The sequence below is a fragment of the Myripristis murdjan genome, chromosome 22, assembly GCF_902150065.1.
Source record: "Myripristis murdjan chromosome 22, fMyrMur1.1, whole genome shotgun sequence".
Classification (NCBI taxonomy): domain Eukaryota; kingdom Metazoa; phylum Chordata; class Actinopteri; order Holocentriformes; family Holocentridae; genus Myripristis; species Myripristis murdjan.
Window position 1 is genome coordinate 10266418 of NC_044001.1, and position 16700 is coordinate 10283117.

The window sequence follows — 16700 nt, forward strand, 5'->3', positions numbered from 1 at the left end:
CTACATATTGTCAGATCGCATTATATATTACTGTGTATCAGCTGCAGAGGGAGAGGTTATCAAATCAAAGAGAAACTCCAGTACATTTCAGGACACTGCTAGAAGTCCTCTAAAAATGTGTATCGTACCAATTATAAACTCTTGTACTGCCTTTCATTTGCACTTTCATAATTAACATGCTCCTTCAAAACTGAGTAAACTAACTATTGACTATGCAACGATCCCTTGTTCTTCACTAGAAGACCCAGGCGAGTGGAGTAGAAGGACAAAATGAAACAGTGTCAGGCTGTATTGTCAGATCATATTGAAATAGTGTCGGCACAAAGAGAGAGAGACTGACAAATCAAAGTAATACTTCAGACTGCTCTGCAGCTTCTGACTGCATTACTCACAATGCAGTGCATTTTCAGGACGTGCCCCGGTGTCTCCTAAGATCATTAAAATGCAAACTCAAAACTACAGCAAACTAATGATGACTCCAAGCGATCTCCCCACTCTTTACCAGAATGCCCAGGCTGGTGGAGTAGAAAGGTGATGTGAAATCGATGACTCTGCTCCTGGCGGAGTTGATGGAGAAGGAGGTGACAGCCATGTCAGCGGTTCCGCCCAGCAGGTCCCCAACCAGCCCGGTCCAGCGTCCGCTCCCGCTCATCGCCCCATACTTCCCATCTCCTACGATGTAGAGGTCAAAGGAGAAGCCCATGTCCTCTGCCAGCTTCTCCAGCAGGTCTATGCAGTACCCATAGCAGCACTTCCTCAGGTCCTCTGGTAGGTCTGGGAGGAAAAAAAAGCGATGATGTTGTCAAAATGACCTAACTCATTGGGATATTCATATCCATTCTTTTAAAAGCGCCTGAGTTGCACTAATGGGAATTTGTCCACAGCTGTTGAGTACAGGCCATGGAAAATGTTGCAGGCTTGTGTCAGGGAGATGCTCACAGGGCAAGTGAATCAGTATTTTTCAATGACCCTGGGTGCCAGAGTGGGACTAAATTTAGTCAGTATGAGCAAATTCAGGCTAGGAAATCTTAACAACCCTTGACCTATCATCAGCTCTGCCTGCCTATCCAGATTTAACATAAGATCACTGAGTCACAGTGAAACCACACATTAAAGTTAGAATGACATTGGTTTATGTGCACTTGATTGCTCCCAGCACTGACAGAAGTGCAAGGAGTGTAACAGATGTGCCCCTTTCATGTAAAGCATGCCAGTTGCCACTTTAATTGTGAACAGAACCTGTTGTGATGATTACCGTAGCCAAGGGCTAAGCACTGCCAGAGAGGAGAACATTTATTGGCTTAAAATGCTAATGACTGTGTTTAGACAAGGTCATGAGACCATAACTTGAAGCAAAAGCCTGGAATAGCTTCAGGGAAATTTGAAAGGCATTTTCTCTAAATTTTAATTACACAATCCATTCATTAATTACTTACTGTACACTGAATAAAATTAGAATTTTCGGGGGTGGGTGGTTTCTTTCATGATTATAGCTTAATTTTCTCTATCATAGTGTACCATTTATTGGTTGACACCATATTTGGTTGATGACACTGTCAAAAATTATAACAACAAAAGCCAAAATATGATATGCATTTACATCAATCTGTTAATTGCATGTTGGAGAAAGGTAGCATGTCTTACCATATGTGGCATACTGCAGTAATTTATTTTTTTTTATCTATTCTGTTCATGCAGTATATACTGGAGGCTGTAAACACAATTAAGCAATGGCCTCCACTGTGCCAGTGACATACTGTAGCAGCTGGACTAGACTCAGCAGTCATGATCCTTTATTGATTTAACCTCTTTATCCTCTTCAGTCATGACAGGGAGCTGTAGATATAGAGATGCTGCCTGTTACACAGCACCTTTCTTTCTTTCTTTCTTTCTTTCTTTCTTTTTTTTCAAATGGAATGACCAGCCATAATTCCTTATTGATTTCACCTCTAAAGTCCCCTTCAGTCATGAAAGGGTGATGTAGAGATAGGTATATAAAGTAGAGCTCCATGTCCATGCTGACATCCATGTCCTCCAACAAGTAAAAATATCATTCTGTGAAAATAATTTGCAAATCTTTCAGCATGCCAATAAATCATCTGTGTACATTGTTCGGTAATGTGCCTAAATCAGACTTACCATTGCCGTCCCAGTCTGTAGCTGTAGCGTTTGGATTGTGTAGCTGGTGGAAGAGCATCTGGATTATGTCAGACCGGTTGGTTCTGGGGTCCAGACAGAGCTGGCCAGCTGGACACAATCCATCCTCATCCACCTCCCGAGTGAAGACAAACGGGTGTTCCACCAACGTCACCACCCTTAGGCGGTGTCCCTCTACTGAAAGACCTGGCCTCCATCGTCCTCCAAAGCTACCATCCCCCTGGCCATCGCCTCCCCTCACCCCAGCCCCAAGGCCCTGTCCTGGGCTGCCACCGAATCCTAGTCCCCCCCCCAGCCCCAGAGCCCCACCCTCCAGCTCCAACCTGCCCCGAGTCCACTGGCCTACAGTCACCCATGCCGGCTGGCCCAGGGCACCTCTCTTCAGGCTCCACACATGGAAGAGCTGGGATGAAAGGACACGGGAGAGGCCGGGGTCCACCTGGATCAGGCCTGTGGCCCCTGTGAAGGAGGTGTTGGAGAGGAACCTCAAGGGAGAGAGAGAGAAGGACAGAGAGGCAGTGAGAGAGAGATAGAAAACTGAGAAAAAGCAGTATAAGACTGTCTAAAGTTAGTGAGACACTTTCATCTTCCATCTTGCAGTTGTGAAATGTAGCATGTAATAATGCGCAGCACCATATGCTTAGAGCCAGAGGAGAGAAGGAAAAGGAAAAACTCGGAGAAAGCAAGGAAAAGCAACAAAAGATGCTGCAGACAGGGACAGTCTGGTTGTGGAGCTTGTGCGATTCCACTCTCTCAGATGGGTGGATGTAATAATTGCATCTTCCAGGAACTCATAATTAAAAGTTAATGCAGTGCAGTGAGGGTCTCCTGCTATCTGCCTGTCCGTACAGACAGTCATTGCTATTCGTCTCACACTCTTGGTGGCCCGCGCAGGTCTTTACGGCGGAATACATTAAGAAGAGCAATCCCCGCTCGCACATAAATCTGCCCCGGCCTCTTGAACCATGCAGGGATTGTTGGCTGATGTCTAAGCATTTGATCGAGTGAAGATTGTCGGGTGATGTCTCAATGTGAACTCATACAAGGACTGTTTGATCATGTCTTGATTAGTGGGGGATTGTCGGGAGGTCATTAGAAATCGTAAGGGTGGTTGTTTAAATGTTAAAGTATGCAGGGATCACTGCATTTGGTACGGGCATTGAACCGTGCAGAGACTGTTGATTATGTCTGGGTCAAGGCTAGAAATGGCAAGGTTTCCCTCCTGCTGTTAGAAAAGGTTGGCAAAACCACAGAGCCTCAGAGAAGACAAACACATGGGGCATTTCTCTGTCTCTTTGTCTTGTTCTTTCTTCTTCTTATTTCTTTGCTTTCTTCTCTCTCTCTCTCTCCCTCTCTCTCTCTTTTTCCATCTATCTTCTCCAGGTTATATATGTGTGAATGGATGAGCAGAGAGTGTGACCGCTGCTGGTGAACTTCCTCCATTAAATACGGGATATGGTTAGGAAAATGAAAAGGCTAAATTGATCGTGAGGGTCATTAAGCTCACCTCCAGGCATGGGCTCAGCTAAAGCATGCCTGCACATCATGCTGAATACGAATGTGGAATGTGTATTTACATGTGTGTATGTGTTTGCCTTGTGAATGAATGCTTATGTTTTTCTCTTTTTTTTTTTTAAATTTGCTGTCCGCTGTGTATCTGTGTGAATTCATATCTGTGTCTCTGTGAGAACTTTCTTCTTATCGTGATTTACCTAAAGCAACCTCATGATATCAATTTGCAGATTCCTTCCTTCCACCATAATTTTCGAGGCTCTGATTAAAATTGCTCCTGATTTGAAAGTCAAGCATTCTCATCCCATCCCACGTTAACTTATGTTTCTTCATCAGCTCTCTCTCTCTCCCTCTCTCTTTCTGTCTCAGCGGCTATAAAGCGGAACTGCTAGCCTTGCCTTGAGCTGAAATCACTCATGCTAATAGCACAGCTGAATCATCATATCCCAAAGACAGCAGATTCATCAAGCCGACCACTCCAGAGTCATATACCACTGGCTGCTGCTGCCCACAAAAATTAACCACAGGCTTCACTTCACATCTTTTATCGCAACTAAGAGGGATTACCAGAGAACAAAAATCCCACTTTTCCCCAGTTTGTGGCATTTTTTGGGTTCATGCCCGGAGATAAAAAAAAAACTTTTTGGGGAGTCTAGAAAAGTCCGAAAAACTTTTAAGCAGCTCCACCATTTAGAAGCGGGCTCTGTGGGCTGTTGTGCTGCATCAATCCAGTGGCTGCACTTAAGGAAAGGTTGTGGATGTCAAAAAAAAACAAAAAAAACCCACATTGATAAGGCAGCCAACGGTGTCAGGTGCTGATGTCGCAGAGGGATGGCCTCCTCTCACTCACACCTGGACCCGGTTTACACACTCGGAATAAATGTCAGTGGAGTGGCCGGTGAATGATGACTCCATAACAAAGTGCCGGGCATGTGTCTCACTTCCTTATCACTGCATCTCCTTTAGTTTGGAGGAAAGTTTACTCCCTCTGTCTTTGTCTATCGGCCCAGGATGATGCGAGGCTTGCTTGTTTGAGAGGTTTTAATCTCCTGGGGCGAGATGGAATCGGCTTGGCAGCTGTGTCTGTGAGATGGCACTGACTGGCAGATCTCACTCCGATAACAACAACTCTCCATCTATCTCACCCCCTCGCTCTCGCTTCCTTTCCTCCTCCATCACACCCTTCTCCGCACGGAGCTCCTCTTCATATTCTTTGACTCTATTCTTATTTTCCTTTAGTTGTTTCCCACTCACTCTGTCTTTCATCTCTCCATCTCTCTCTCTCTGACTCTTTCACCCCTTTCTATCTCTTGCCTTCATGGGGAAAGCCCAGGGATTTATGATTATGGACCTTCAGAAGCGCTATCATCAGCACCGGTTGGTTACTCATATTTGTATGCTAGCTTTGATTCCGCTAGGCTCTTCACTGCTCTGCTGCTTTGTATATGAAATGGTAATATGGTACATGTTTTGCTCTAATCCTCCTTCCCACTTTCCTGTCCCTCTAACATCTCTAGACATCCTCTCTCCCTCCCTACTTTCCTCCCTCCCCCCCTTGGGCATTGAGCTGTTAATTGCCTTTTCCATGTGGAAGTCTCTCACTTCCTTCAGCTTTGTTGGGCTCTCAGCAGCGGTGGCATGGCTGGCTGTTGCAGGGATAAGAATCAGGAACCAAACTGGAGGGCAAGAAGTCTAGCTGGACCGATTTAAAGAGTGCAACCCTTTTTATCAGTCTCTAACAGACTATGAATAAAGGTCACTGACACTATATTGTGGAGGACTCTATTATAAACTGTCTATGCTGATAATATAGACTATGGCAGTCCACAGTGAGCCCCAGGAGCCTAATTGACCTGCCACAGACACACTGGCTTCCCACAGTGTCCCAAAAACTTCTAAAGGAGATAAATTTTTGTTTCTTTGCCTTAATGGGCATTTTAATCATATAAACCCCAGGACCTGTGTTTAACCTCTAAAAATCAATTTGCAATCGTGTTATTTATTTTTCATTTGAGGCCCAACTTTGCAGGTTCTGGCCTAGGAAGTGGATTTTGGCTGCTCTGCCACTGACCACGCACTCTATTATCAACTACATTGCAGAAAGACGGAAGGCATGTGAGAATCCAGCTTGTGATTGTGTGGGTGTAGCTGGCAGGCACTGTGTGTTCAATATTTGCTGTGGGCCGAGCTCAAACCACAAATCCCTCACTCACCAGTACCACATGACCACAAAAGTAGGATACACACTGTTTTATCCATTCCGCTATTTGAAAAGTATGCATGTCATCTGGCAAAGAGGAGGTATTTCAACTTTTCAGCGAGTTTACAGCGACGGCCTAGTATATCTCATCCAGTATCAGCCACATAACAGCTCAAGAGGGGTACGTGTGTGTGTGTGTGAGTTTTTTTGCTGTGTATAAAAGTGAGGATTTGAGCTTTTACCTGTTTTAAGTAAGGATTTTTATGGTTTAATATCTGTTTCAATGTGCACTTATGTGTGTGTGTGTGCGTGCTGTCTGTGTGTATGTGTTATCACAGACCACACCTTGGCAGTGCGTGTGAAAGCTGTCAGCGGCCCTTTTAAAATCTGCAGGGATTGAAGCAGCAGCGCCAGCAGCAAACAGAAGCAGACAAAACTCTCTGGTGGCAGTCTGTGAATCTGTATGCCATAAAGACCTCCTCCCTACCCCCAGTATGACAGTGCTATGCAGGAGAAACCCCCCCCCCCCAGAGTGCAGAGGACAGACAAGGGCAGCAACCAGAGCTATCTAGAGATATCTAACAAGCTTACAGACATTCAATGATATGACCATAGGAGCTGACTGCAGCTCGTCACTGTCTTGCATATATTTACAAGTGTCACGGCCACTTCTGTGACCTTGTCTGCCCAGAAGTCAGCGGGGTGGTCTGGTGGCTGTAGTGGTGAGGAAACAGTATTTAAAGCCCAGCCCTGAGCAGACCTCTGCTAATCCTATGTGCCCTTAAAGTGATATGTCACTTTGGTAAGAGGTTTAAGCCCCACTTTTCGGCACCCCCCTGTTAAGTATCCCCGTGGAAAACACTTCATCTCTACTAGCTGCGGTAACACTTCTCTGTAACTGACCTTGCTTTCACACGGTGTTGGATTTAGTCAGCATACAAATTTTCCACATGTCACGTTTCAGTCATCCAAGCAGTTTGGATTTACATGTTTATGGTAGGAATGTCCAACACAATGTCCAATAGGGAAATAGAAATTGATGTTTCTGTCAGTATCAAAAAGTTCAGCCTCTCTGTACTCTACCGCTCATCATAAATGACACAAATTAACATGATGGGTCAGTGTGGTCGCAGTGTCAACATTATTAATCAAGTTAACAGTAGCCTAGATAGCAAGCAGTCTTCCACTATTTCAGGGATAGTAATGTAACTACCATGGGAATGCTGTAGCACTGTAGCTGTCAAGGACGATCTGTGTCTCTTAAATGTGTCCTTGCGGTTCATTTTTGGCTTTATTGTAAGAAATTTACCCCTCTGTGCTCTGATTGGCCAATTATGTCACCCGTCTGGCAATTTATGCTGCATCTTTAACCCGATTTCTCCAACTTGGACAAGCAACACAGACAAATGTCAAGGTGGTGCCTCATAATTCACCCTTAATTGGTGTGTGTGTATGTGTGTGTGTGTGTGCATCCATATAATAATGTTAGCCTGTGCGTGTGTCTACCTGGCCAGATACTGTCCCGAAGAGGGTAGCTCATGACGGTTTGGTTTGTCGTAACAGTTCACCATGTTCTGGATCAGTGCTAAGTCCGGCCTCACCATCGTTGCTGCGGTGACTGCTCGGCCTATCAGCTGCAAGGCATCCCGGATGTAGAAGCTGATTGGCTTGCGGCCAACCTCCCCGTAGGCCAACAGGCCGAGAGGTCCTCCCAGAGTGTGTAGCGAGTCTGGAGATAATGGGTATCCCATGATCCACTGAAGCGCAGGTAGTGAGGGAGCAAGGCGCTGGGCGGCACGCAGGACAGAGGAGAGACACTCAGGGTCCGAGCCCAAGAGGAGAACGGAGGAGATGGGAGAGGGGGAGCGCAGGAAACGGGTGGAGAGGATATTCAGGGCCTCCTCCTCCCTCTGATCCTCCCTCCTCTCCTCGCTTGCCTCCCCCCTTCTATCGCCTTCCCCTATAGAGCGCGTGAGGTTGATGATGTCCCACAGATGCCACGCAGGACCGCTGTTTGCCTGCAGGTGGGACAGCAATCCCTCACCCCCCTCCTCCCATCCAGGACAGATCACAGCCGCTCCTCCCCAGTTCCCCTCTTCCCGGCTTCCCCTGTCCCTCTCCCCTTCTCCCCCCTGCAGGACGGACAGCAACAGGCTGCCCAGGGCCGATGGGGGCACACGGGCCGACATCTGGAGATGGAAACGGTTCTGTCAAGGACAAGGGGGGAGAAGGTGGGAAGTGGATGGAGGGGAAGAGGAGGGGTAAAGTGGCAAATTTAGGCAGAGCAAAGAGAGAAACAGAGGGGAAGGAGGGGAGGGGAAGGGAGCAAAGAGAAGACGGACAGATAAGGAAATGAGGGAGGAGAGAACAAAAAAAGGGAAATGAAGGAGGAGAAAACAAAAAAGCCAGAGGGGAAGAAAGGGAGGGGAGAAAAGAGGAGAGGAAAACAAAACAAAGATTAATAGATATGGCCAAACCCCAACACCTCACGCTGAATAATGCACCTAAACTTGCATTAAAAAAACACCTTTTATGAGTGCCATACTACCGTAAAACAGTCCCCGGTGCTGCAGTAATTTACACAAACACTGATCAGAATCAATCACTCATATTTATTCATTATCTCCCGCTCAGAATGTGGAGTTACACTGACACAAACAAACAAGGAGTCAATGATTCAGATCTAATCTGCAACATCACAGTAGGTCTGGCAAGTGAACAGTGGCATCCACAGTTCATCCAGAAGCGAGCATTTCCAAACCCCGCTGAAAACACTGGCTTGTTTCATACTGTTCCAAAGTGGATAACACTGTTGTCCTTGAATGCAGCTCACAGATGGACTTTCCTTCCTTTCCTAAGGGGCTTCTCTCCATTTTTCATCCCATCAGCGCTCCAGGCAAGGTTGAGGGGGGTATTGTTTTAGAATTGACAGTCCAAAGTTTAGCTTAACATGACTCAAGATTTACTTTGGGTTGGCTCAACGCGCTGATCCGAGATGATAGGCATTTGCTACACACTGTATACTCAAACAGATTAAATTAGATTAGATTAGAAAGGTTTATTAATCCCCGGTGGGAAAACTCATTTGCCACCAAATCAGCTCATACAGAAAACAAACAATATAGACTGTGTATTCACAGTACACACCCTCTTGCACGCTCTTCAACACATGCAGAAATGCGTGAGTGCACGCACCTTTGTAAACACATGCATATTCCCTATCACCTGCACATACACACGCATGTAGATACGTACACACGGACAAGCTTGTGACATCCAAACACATACACACACACACACACACACTCCGGCACTCACTCTCATACTGATGGAGATGAGATATCCAGATGCACACAATGATCACCCAACTGCAACTCACTCACGCAGACTCCATTCAAATGGAAATGTCCCACCCGGGAGTACAAAGTAAACAGAGCGACCCTATGCTGGAAGTCCTTTAGTTCCTTTTAGGGAAGGAAAAGAACCTAACTGAAGTCTGCAGGGACATGGATGAATTAATGCAGGATATATATATTTATCTTCTGAGGGGCAGGTAGGTGTGTTTGGGAGCTGGGGGTGGGGGGGGCAAGCGGAGATAGGTTTCTTCGTTTGAACTCAATGGGGGGGGCACAAGGGGATTCACTGGGGATACGGCAGGGAGCGGAGCAGAGAAACAGCGATAGAGAGGATGTGCCTACTATATGGGTGAGTGGAGTAAATGTTCAGCATATTAGTGTCAGAAATTAAACAGAGGATGTACATGGCTTCAGTGCGAGTGTCAGTATCCCGTATCGTTTGTCAAAGGCTGGGCCTTAAAGGAATCAAAGTTGGGAGACAGAAGATTAAAACAGGGCCTTCAGGCGGTTGAAGGAATTAGTGTGTAAATCTATAACTGCTGTCATTTTTGGTTGCTGTGGATATGAGCCTTAGCTAAATGTGTGCCCCAAATGTAGATGTAAATATATGGCCATTTTATGTCGCTGAGGATTATGCAAGTCCCCCCCAAGTATGCCAAGCTGGATGAAATACACATGAATACTAAATGAAGGTTGAGGCTACGAGAACAAGCTAAATGTTACAACATTAGCCGCCAAAATGAGGGTGGGTCATGTTAAAAAAAAAAAAAAAAAATCAGTTCTAAATTATGCCTCCAGAGAAAATAGTTTGGGAGATAACCACAGAATGATTTTTGCTAAATATGCCACTGTCAAATTAATTGTTACAGAGATCATTTGTGGAACATCCTGCAGCTGTGTCAGCTGCTTTCTAACAGCGTTATTTCATTATTTCTCCTGCAGCGATGATTGGCTTCCTTGTTGATGATTGGGAATGTTTCTTTACATTTTTTTTTTTTTTTTTTTTACATTTCATGCAGCTGATGCTTTTGCCCAGACTGACATAGAGTAGGCGCAACAGTAGAATTACTTAAAGTGCTAGGAAAAGAAAATTATAATAAGAGCTCACCAGTGCAATTGCAGGGTTATTGTTGTTGTTGTTATTGATGAAAGCAAATTCGAGGAAGCGGGAGAGGCAGATAGGGGACAGGGGATGTAATTCCCTAGAGAGGGGGGTGATATGAGGTATTTCTTAAAGAGATTAGATTCAGCTCATATAGCAAAATGGGAAGGGACTCTCCGTGTTTTGAATGGAAGAGGAAGGTTTTTTTTTTTTTTTTTTTTTTTTTTTTTTTTTTTTTAATTCTACAGGCAATCAAATCTGGGAACCACCAAAGTGGACCCAGTGAAACCTAAAAAACAAAAGCACATCACTGGGGTTATTGCCTGTAACAAGAGCAGTCATGTTTTGCCCGCATTTGAATGTTTCAGCACAATTAATTCCAGTGATATATTACAGCAATAACACCCAGGAGGGCATTCTCTGCTACGCTCATGCGGCAGCGGCGATGTACTGTCTGAAAAGTTTTGTTCACCGTAGTGTACATTAATAATAAGAATAAAAACAGCATAACACAAGAGAGATTGCCCAATAGCTCCCTGGTTACCATGGGCATAACAGCTATATCAGAGCTGTTGGAGTCTGTCTTTGACGAACAGATTGGTTGGCTGAAACTACCTGTTATGCAATAATGAGAAAATCCTACACGTAGCATCATGAATCAGTGCAGTGTATCAAGAACAATGAAATCCCTGCCAGTCTTTCATCACTCCAGCTGAGCCATAATTCCACATCCAAAATAAACCGGCTGCCTCCTCCCGTGGCACATTTAATGTATGCGTGTTTGTGTGTGTGTGTTGCCTATGCCTTTCTTATGGCCCGTGTGTGTGACTTAGCACATAAAAGGCACCGCCCGTCCAGCAGGGCTGTATCCGTGATATTGTGTATTTTGGAGGTTCAGTGCCTTTTGCCTTGGGCCGGGTCCAACTTTGTTGCTGCAGTTATCAGACATTTGAATTTAAAATGTCATTTTTTATTGGTCCTGACAGGGCTTGGGTACAGTTTTGATCTCTAGAGTAATGCAGGCAATAATTTTTATGATGCCATAGTCTAGACAAAATGAAAGGATGCTGTATTGTCTAGCTGGAAGCTGTACAGCTTATTGGCAGTTTTTTCTTAAACATAAAGGCAAGGCAGGCTTTTTTTTTTTTTTTTTTTTTTTTTAAATATATATATATTTTTTATTCTCAGGTGTGCAGGAATGAGTCAGGTTCAATCTGGCCAGTTGTAGTGCTTTCAGGGTCCAGGTCTAATGGTTCCCAGGTTTGCTCAGGCCCAGTAAAGCTGTCTTTTTCAGGTTTGGATAGAAATGTAATGGAAGTTTTTCATGGCAGGTAGATATTTTTGGACCTGTAAAGGCCTATGATGTGTGTGTGTGTGTGTGTGCTTGTGTGTGTGTGTGTGCGTGTCTGTGTGTGTATGCTCTTATCTTATTTCTGTTCCTAGGTAAAAGCTCTATCGGTAAGCATGTGGATAGGAGGGCTTGCATCTAAGGGAATAAGATAAACGCCAGCTAAAGGAAATGTCAGCATTATTCCTGTATAAAATCCATACCTCTGCTCACACATCTGCAAATGAGGAGCCTTGAACTGAACCTCTGCTCCTAGTAAACAAACGCAGGCTGATACTTGATGCTCAGGCCTGTCAATTTTCAGCTGTTCGAACACATGCACACGTTCACTTGCCTTCACACACACACACACACACACACACACACACACACACAGAAAGAAACGTGCATACACACGCACCGCAGATGCACAGAGACACATGTAAGAAACAAATAAAGGCACACAAACACACAGTCACAGCTATACAAAGACATGTATACAGACAATGAAACACACATCAGCAAAGGCATACACACAGATACACACACACACACACACACACACAGTTTTGAGTAGTTGAACACAAAACACAAAAGCAGAGGCAGAGAGACAGGCTTACACAGGCACACACAATTAAACACACATGGAACCACACATACAAACACACAAAGACACACAAACAGATCTGCACATCCACACACACACACGCACACACACACACACTGTAGTTTTGAGCAGTCCAACACAAATCCAGAGGGATCTCTGGGCAATGTGGAGTAAGCAAATAGACTTGACTGTGTAGAATCAGAACAAGGAGAGAGTTTGCTAAGCTCATTCCTTATTTAGGCTTCCTTAGGAAAAGCATCAGCACTTGGAAGACGCACGAGCAAATACATGGCCCCAAAAAGCGAGAACAAAAGATTTCCTTGCATGAGAAAAGGGCACACACACACACAAAACAGCAATAGCTGCACTTTCAGTCGGTTAAAAACAGGATGTGTGCTTGTATGTGTGTGTTCGTTGAGGCCTAATACATAAGTTGCAAACCAGGCATCTTTTCTATTACTTCATCCTATGCAGCTTCAGGCGAGGGGGATCTCAATAACTCACCGCAACTTGACCCGTTGCAAAACCCCCCCCAGTAGCCCCAGTTGGACTTGACATTTCAGTCATGAAACATTTGCATCAGTCAAGAGAGCATGGCGGCCCGCTGTGAGCTGCCTTCACTGTAACATCAAGCAGCGTGGACCTCTGTCTGCGCCTCTGAACCCCCGCCTACCTTCCTCCCCTGCCCAAAAAACAAAACCCATGGTCAGGGCAGTGCTCCAACCAACACCACTTCACTGAACACATTAATATTTCACCAGCGCTGTCACCAGGTGAGGTGCCAGTGTATTTCAGAGGAGAGAGACTGGTGGTGTATGCATGTGGATGTATGTATGAGAGGAGAAGGAGATTGATGGGTGGTGTAATATTTGTGTGTTTGTTCGAAGGGGGAAAATAGGCAGCGGTTTGCATGTGAATGTGTGTGCACAGCAGAAAGCAGGAGACAAGAGAGGGAGTTGAGGATGGTGGTGTGTTTGAGAGAGAGATTTTCTCAGCGGGGTGTAAGCCTTATTTTTTATTTATTTATTTTTTTTTTTCAAACACCTGAGACGAAAACCGGAGCGTATACCGTAACCTGAATGTCAGACCAAAATGTCACTGTAGACGTGGCTTTGCACGTACGCAGGCATGTGAGTAAAATAATCTAAATCCAATCTCAGCAATTTGATTCGAGCTGCAGTGCAGAACTGGTTTCCTGTCAGTAGAAATAAAACAGAAACGGCGAACATCGTGCTTGCACCGGCTCATGCATCACGAATAAAACTGTTGAATGGGTATAATTTGTTCTGAGTGTTTTTCTCACAGTCCGATTAAAGAGCAGTGATTGAATAAGGCCATCCAGAACTGTTTGCATAGTTAATGAAGCAACACGCAGCATCTCTCCTCAGCTGACCAAACGGCGGCTAACTGAACAGTTTGCCATGCTGTTGTGTAATTGTATGCAAATTGCATTGTTTAATTTTCCTTACGTCTCTTGGCGCTAAGTGTAATATGGTTGACTTTAATCTCACTCAGCCATGCTGCTGGGGACTGGAGCTCAGCTCAGTTGGGGAAAGAGGCACATTTACTCACATATACAGGCACACACATGCGCTAAACTGCGCTACACACACAGACAGGGACACCAAATTACATTTACGTGCCTACACATGCATGAAAGTGTGTCAAACACATACACAGAAACTCTCTCTCACACACACATATGCACATGCACACACCCGGAGTTAATACAGCTGTGAAGCGATCAGCCACTTAACCCAGTAAATGACTATGGTTATCTAAGCATAACAGCCTGTTGGCTCAGTGAAACAGAGTGATAAGCAGTAAGATACACACTATTAGGCCCCACCACAGGACTGGACACAGATTGAAAGGGGGACAAAATCTTATTTCACAGTTAACAGTTGATGTAAATGCGGCAGTGTCTTTGTGATTGTCACTGCTAAATTACATATGCAAATACCTTACTCCATCCAATTCCACCCACATCTCCCATACAGCGATCGAGCGGAAAAGTATAGGAGATTGTGGCCCGTGGGGGCCAGTGCGAAACAGCAGACAAAATGAGTAAAGCACACTTTGAATTAGGTTTGATTAGAGTGAAATGGTTCGCTCATTGCTTAGCTAACCCGTAGCTGTGACAGTTTCGTGGCTGCTGGAGGTGTATGCGAGATAAAGTGAGTCGAGTCCATTAAACATAAGGACCTTGTTAGTTTCCTCGGTTGGGGAGGGGGGGTTATAGGATCGTAAAAAACACCATTGTGGTGCTGAGCGATCGTGGGTACAGCTATAAAAGTCTTGACAGGCCGTGTCTCCTCTTTTACTCCAGGCTCTGACTTTATGGGGATCATTCCAAATGGGAGAAAATGCAGGGAGAAAATGGGATTTGCTCATTTTGTGCATCGGCATCAAACCAACCGTAGCAAGGTGGATGTGTTTGTGTGTCTGCGTGCGCGCGCGTGTGTGCGTGCGTACAAAAGTCTCGGCGTCTGTCCGTGAGTGTGAGCGCCGCTCCGAAAGAGTATGTGTGCTTTTATTTATGCCTAAGTTTGTGTCTATGTCTGTTTTAGTGAGTGCGTGCGTGTGTATATGTGAGTGTTAGCTCGTGTGAAAGTCTGTGATTTACAAACCATTTGATGGAATATTGTTCTCAGCACGGCTCCAAATTAATTTGAATGATCAAGAAGCAGAGCACATCAGCATTTTTCCCCCTGGAGCACTGCGAGCTACTGTGGAATTGAGAGAAGCGAATGACTCTGCTCACATACACACACATGCTAACACATACACACACACACACACACACACACACACACACACAGTGATCACTTTCTCAAACCAGCTGTATGCTTTGGGCTTTGTACATTACCCATGCAGGAGTTTAGAGCTACACGAATTTAAGTCACTTAGTTTAATCAAATGACGATCCAGAGGGAACGGTCCTAACAAGAATGCAAGCACATATTGAAGTATGCTAATGCCTCCCTGCTAGTGTGTAGCATAAAAAAGTAATGCTGAGTAAATGAAGTAATCCAGTGTGGAGCGTCGGCTTTCTTTATCAGTTGACTTCCGACTTAATGAGGCTCCACGGGCCAAGACATGTCCTGATGTCATCAATAATAATCAGATAGAGGGCACAGCAGGGGACCAAATGTGCTGCTCTGGACTGGTTAGTCAGGTCTCTAGTCAGCCAATGTTAGTGCTGAGTGCACTCCTATCGTCGGTGAAGGCTGTCATCTCAGCATGCTGCATCGGCTGCTCTTTTGTCAGGAGCTCCTTTGATCCCCTCCGTTGCAGAGATACAAGCCCACAGCAGGAATATGCTGAATGGATTCATGTATCATCCTCCCCCCTACAAAACAGCCTCCAGCCCCCTCGCTATTTATGATGATAATAGCTGCCGTTATTTATTAAAGAGAGGAATTGTTGTCCTTGCTCTATAGACAATGTTGTTTTCTCCACCAGAGAGAATAATATTTGTCCTCTCGGTGCGGCCCGCGCGTGTGATACGAGGCGGCGTGCTGAACGTGATGGTGATTGATTCCCGTGTTGAACAGTGGAGAGAGGTACAGAAGAGGGCTAATCTGAGTTATGATTGCCACAGTAATCGCATTTTCCTCCTCTGACTCATCCATTTCTTCCACTGTGGCGCGAACATGCTTTATTCTGATTACGCCGCACATCTGTCAATAAGCGGAGACACGACGGAGCGGGAACACACAGCCACTCTTCCTCGAACACCTTTCACTCGTTTTCCATCAACCCCCTTTTCAAAGATCATAAGTCTCCCTCTCTCTCTCTCTCTCTCTCCCTTATCGTCCCGCACCCACCCACTATCTCTCTCCCTCCCTCGCTCGCTAACCTGCTGTAGGTGGTGTCAAGCATTTACGGTAATCATACCATCATGGTGGGGGTGAAATAAGCTGTTTGGGGTTTTTCGGGGCTGGAGCAAAGGCTGTCAGGGTAGAAAATAGCCTCATGCTGGGCTGTAATTTGACCAGCAGGCAGCTGGACCAATGAGACGGCAACATTATTCAGTTACTGGGAGAATGATGCCAACCATTCCCCAAGTACGGATGCAGAGTGGCGTGATGTCATTAGTAGTCGCCCCACGGGGAGCATAGCCGCAAACAGGAAAAACTTCAGCACCCTAATACTGAAAGCACAAGACTCCAGTAATGAGGTGTCTAGAGCTTTGGGCATGGGTTGCGCGTCTGCGTATGTGTGATATTTCTTAGACTCGGGGTGTGTGTGTGTTTGTGTGTGTTCATGTTTGTTTGTGCATGTGCATGTGCATGCTCGGGGTGTGTGTCTGAACAACTTCATAATGGAAAAGATCCCTCTGCTCTGGTTGTGTTGAATACTGAAACACAGACTAGACTTCCCTGGAGTGAAATAATACACCTACAGAGATGGAAGTCATTTTGGGGCAGCCTATG

At 45.3% G+C, this 16700-nt stretch overlaps 1 protein-coding gene across 1 annotated transcript in view; it reads right to left on the reverse strand.

Moving 5' to 3' along the window:
- The window catches only part of LOC115354336 (glutamate receptor ionotropic, NMDA 3B-like), a 70971-nt gene that overhangs the window by 22127 nt on the left and 32144 nt on the right, over positions 1 to 16700 (reverse strand). The window contains exons 2-4 of the mRNA XM_030044689.1: positions 7376 to 8076; positions 2140 to 2642; positions 503 to 774 (exon numbers count right to left, since the gene is read on the reverse strand). Of these exons, the coding sequence (XP_029900549.1) occupies positions 503 to 774; positions 2140 to 2642; positions 7376 to 8076 (1476 nt within the window). The remainder of the gene's footprint in view (positions 1 to 502; positions 775 to 2139; positions 2643 to 7375; positions 8077 to 16700) is intronic.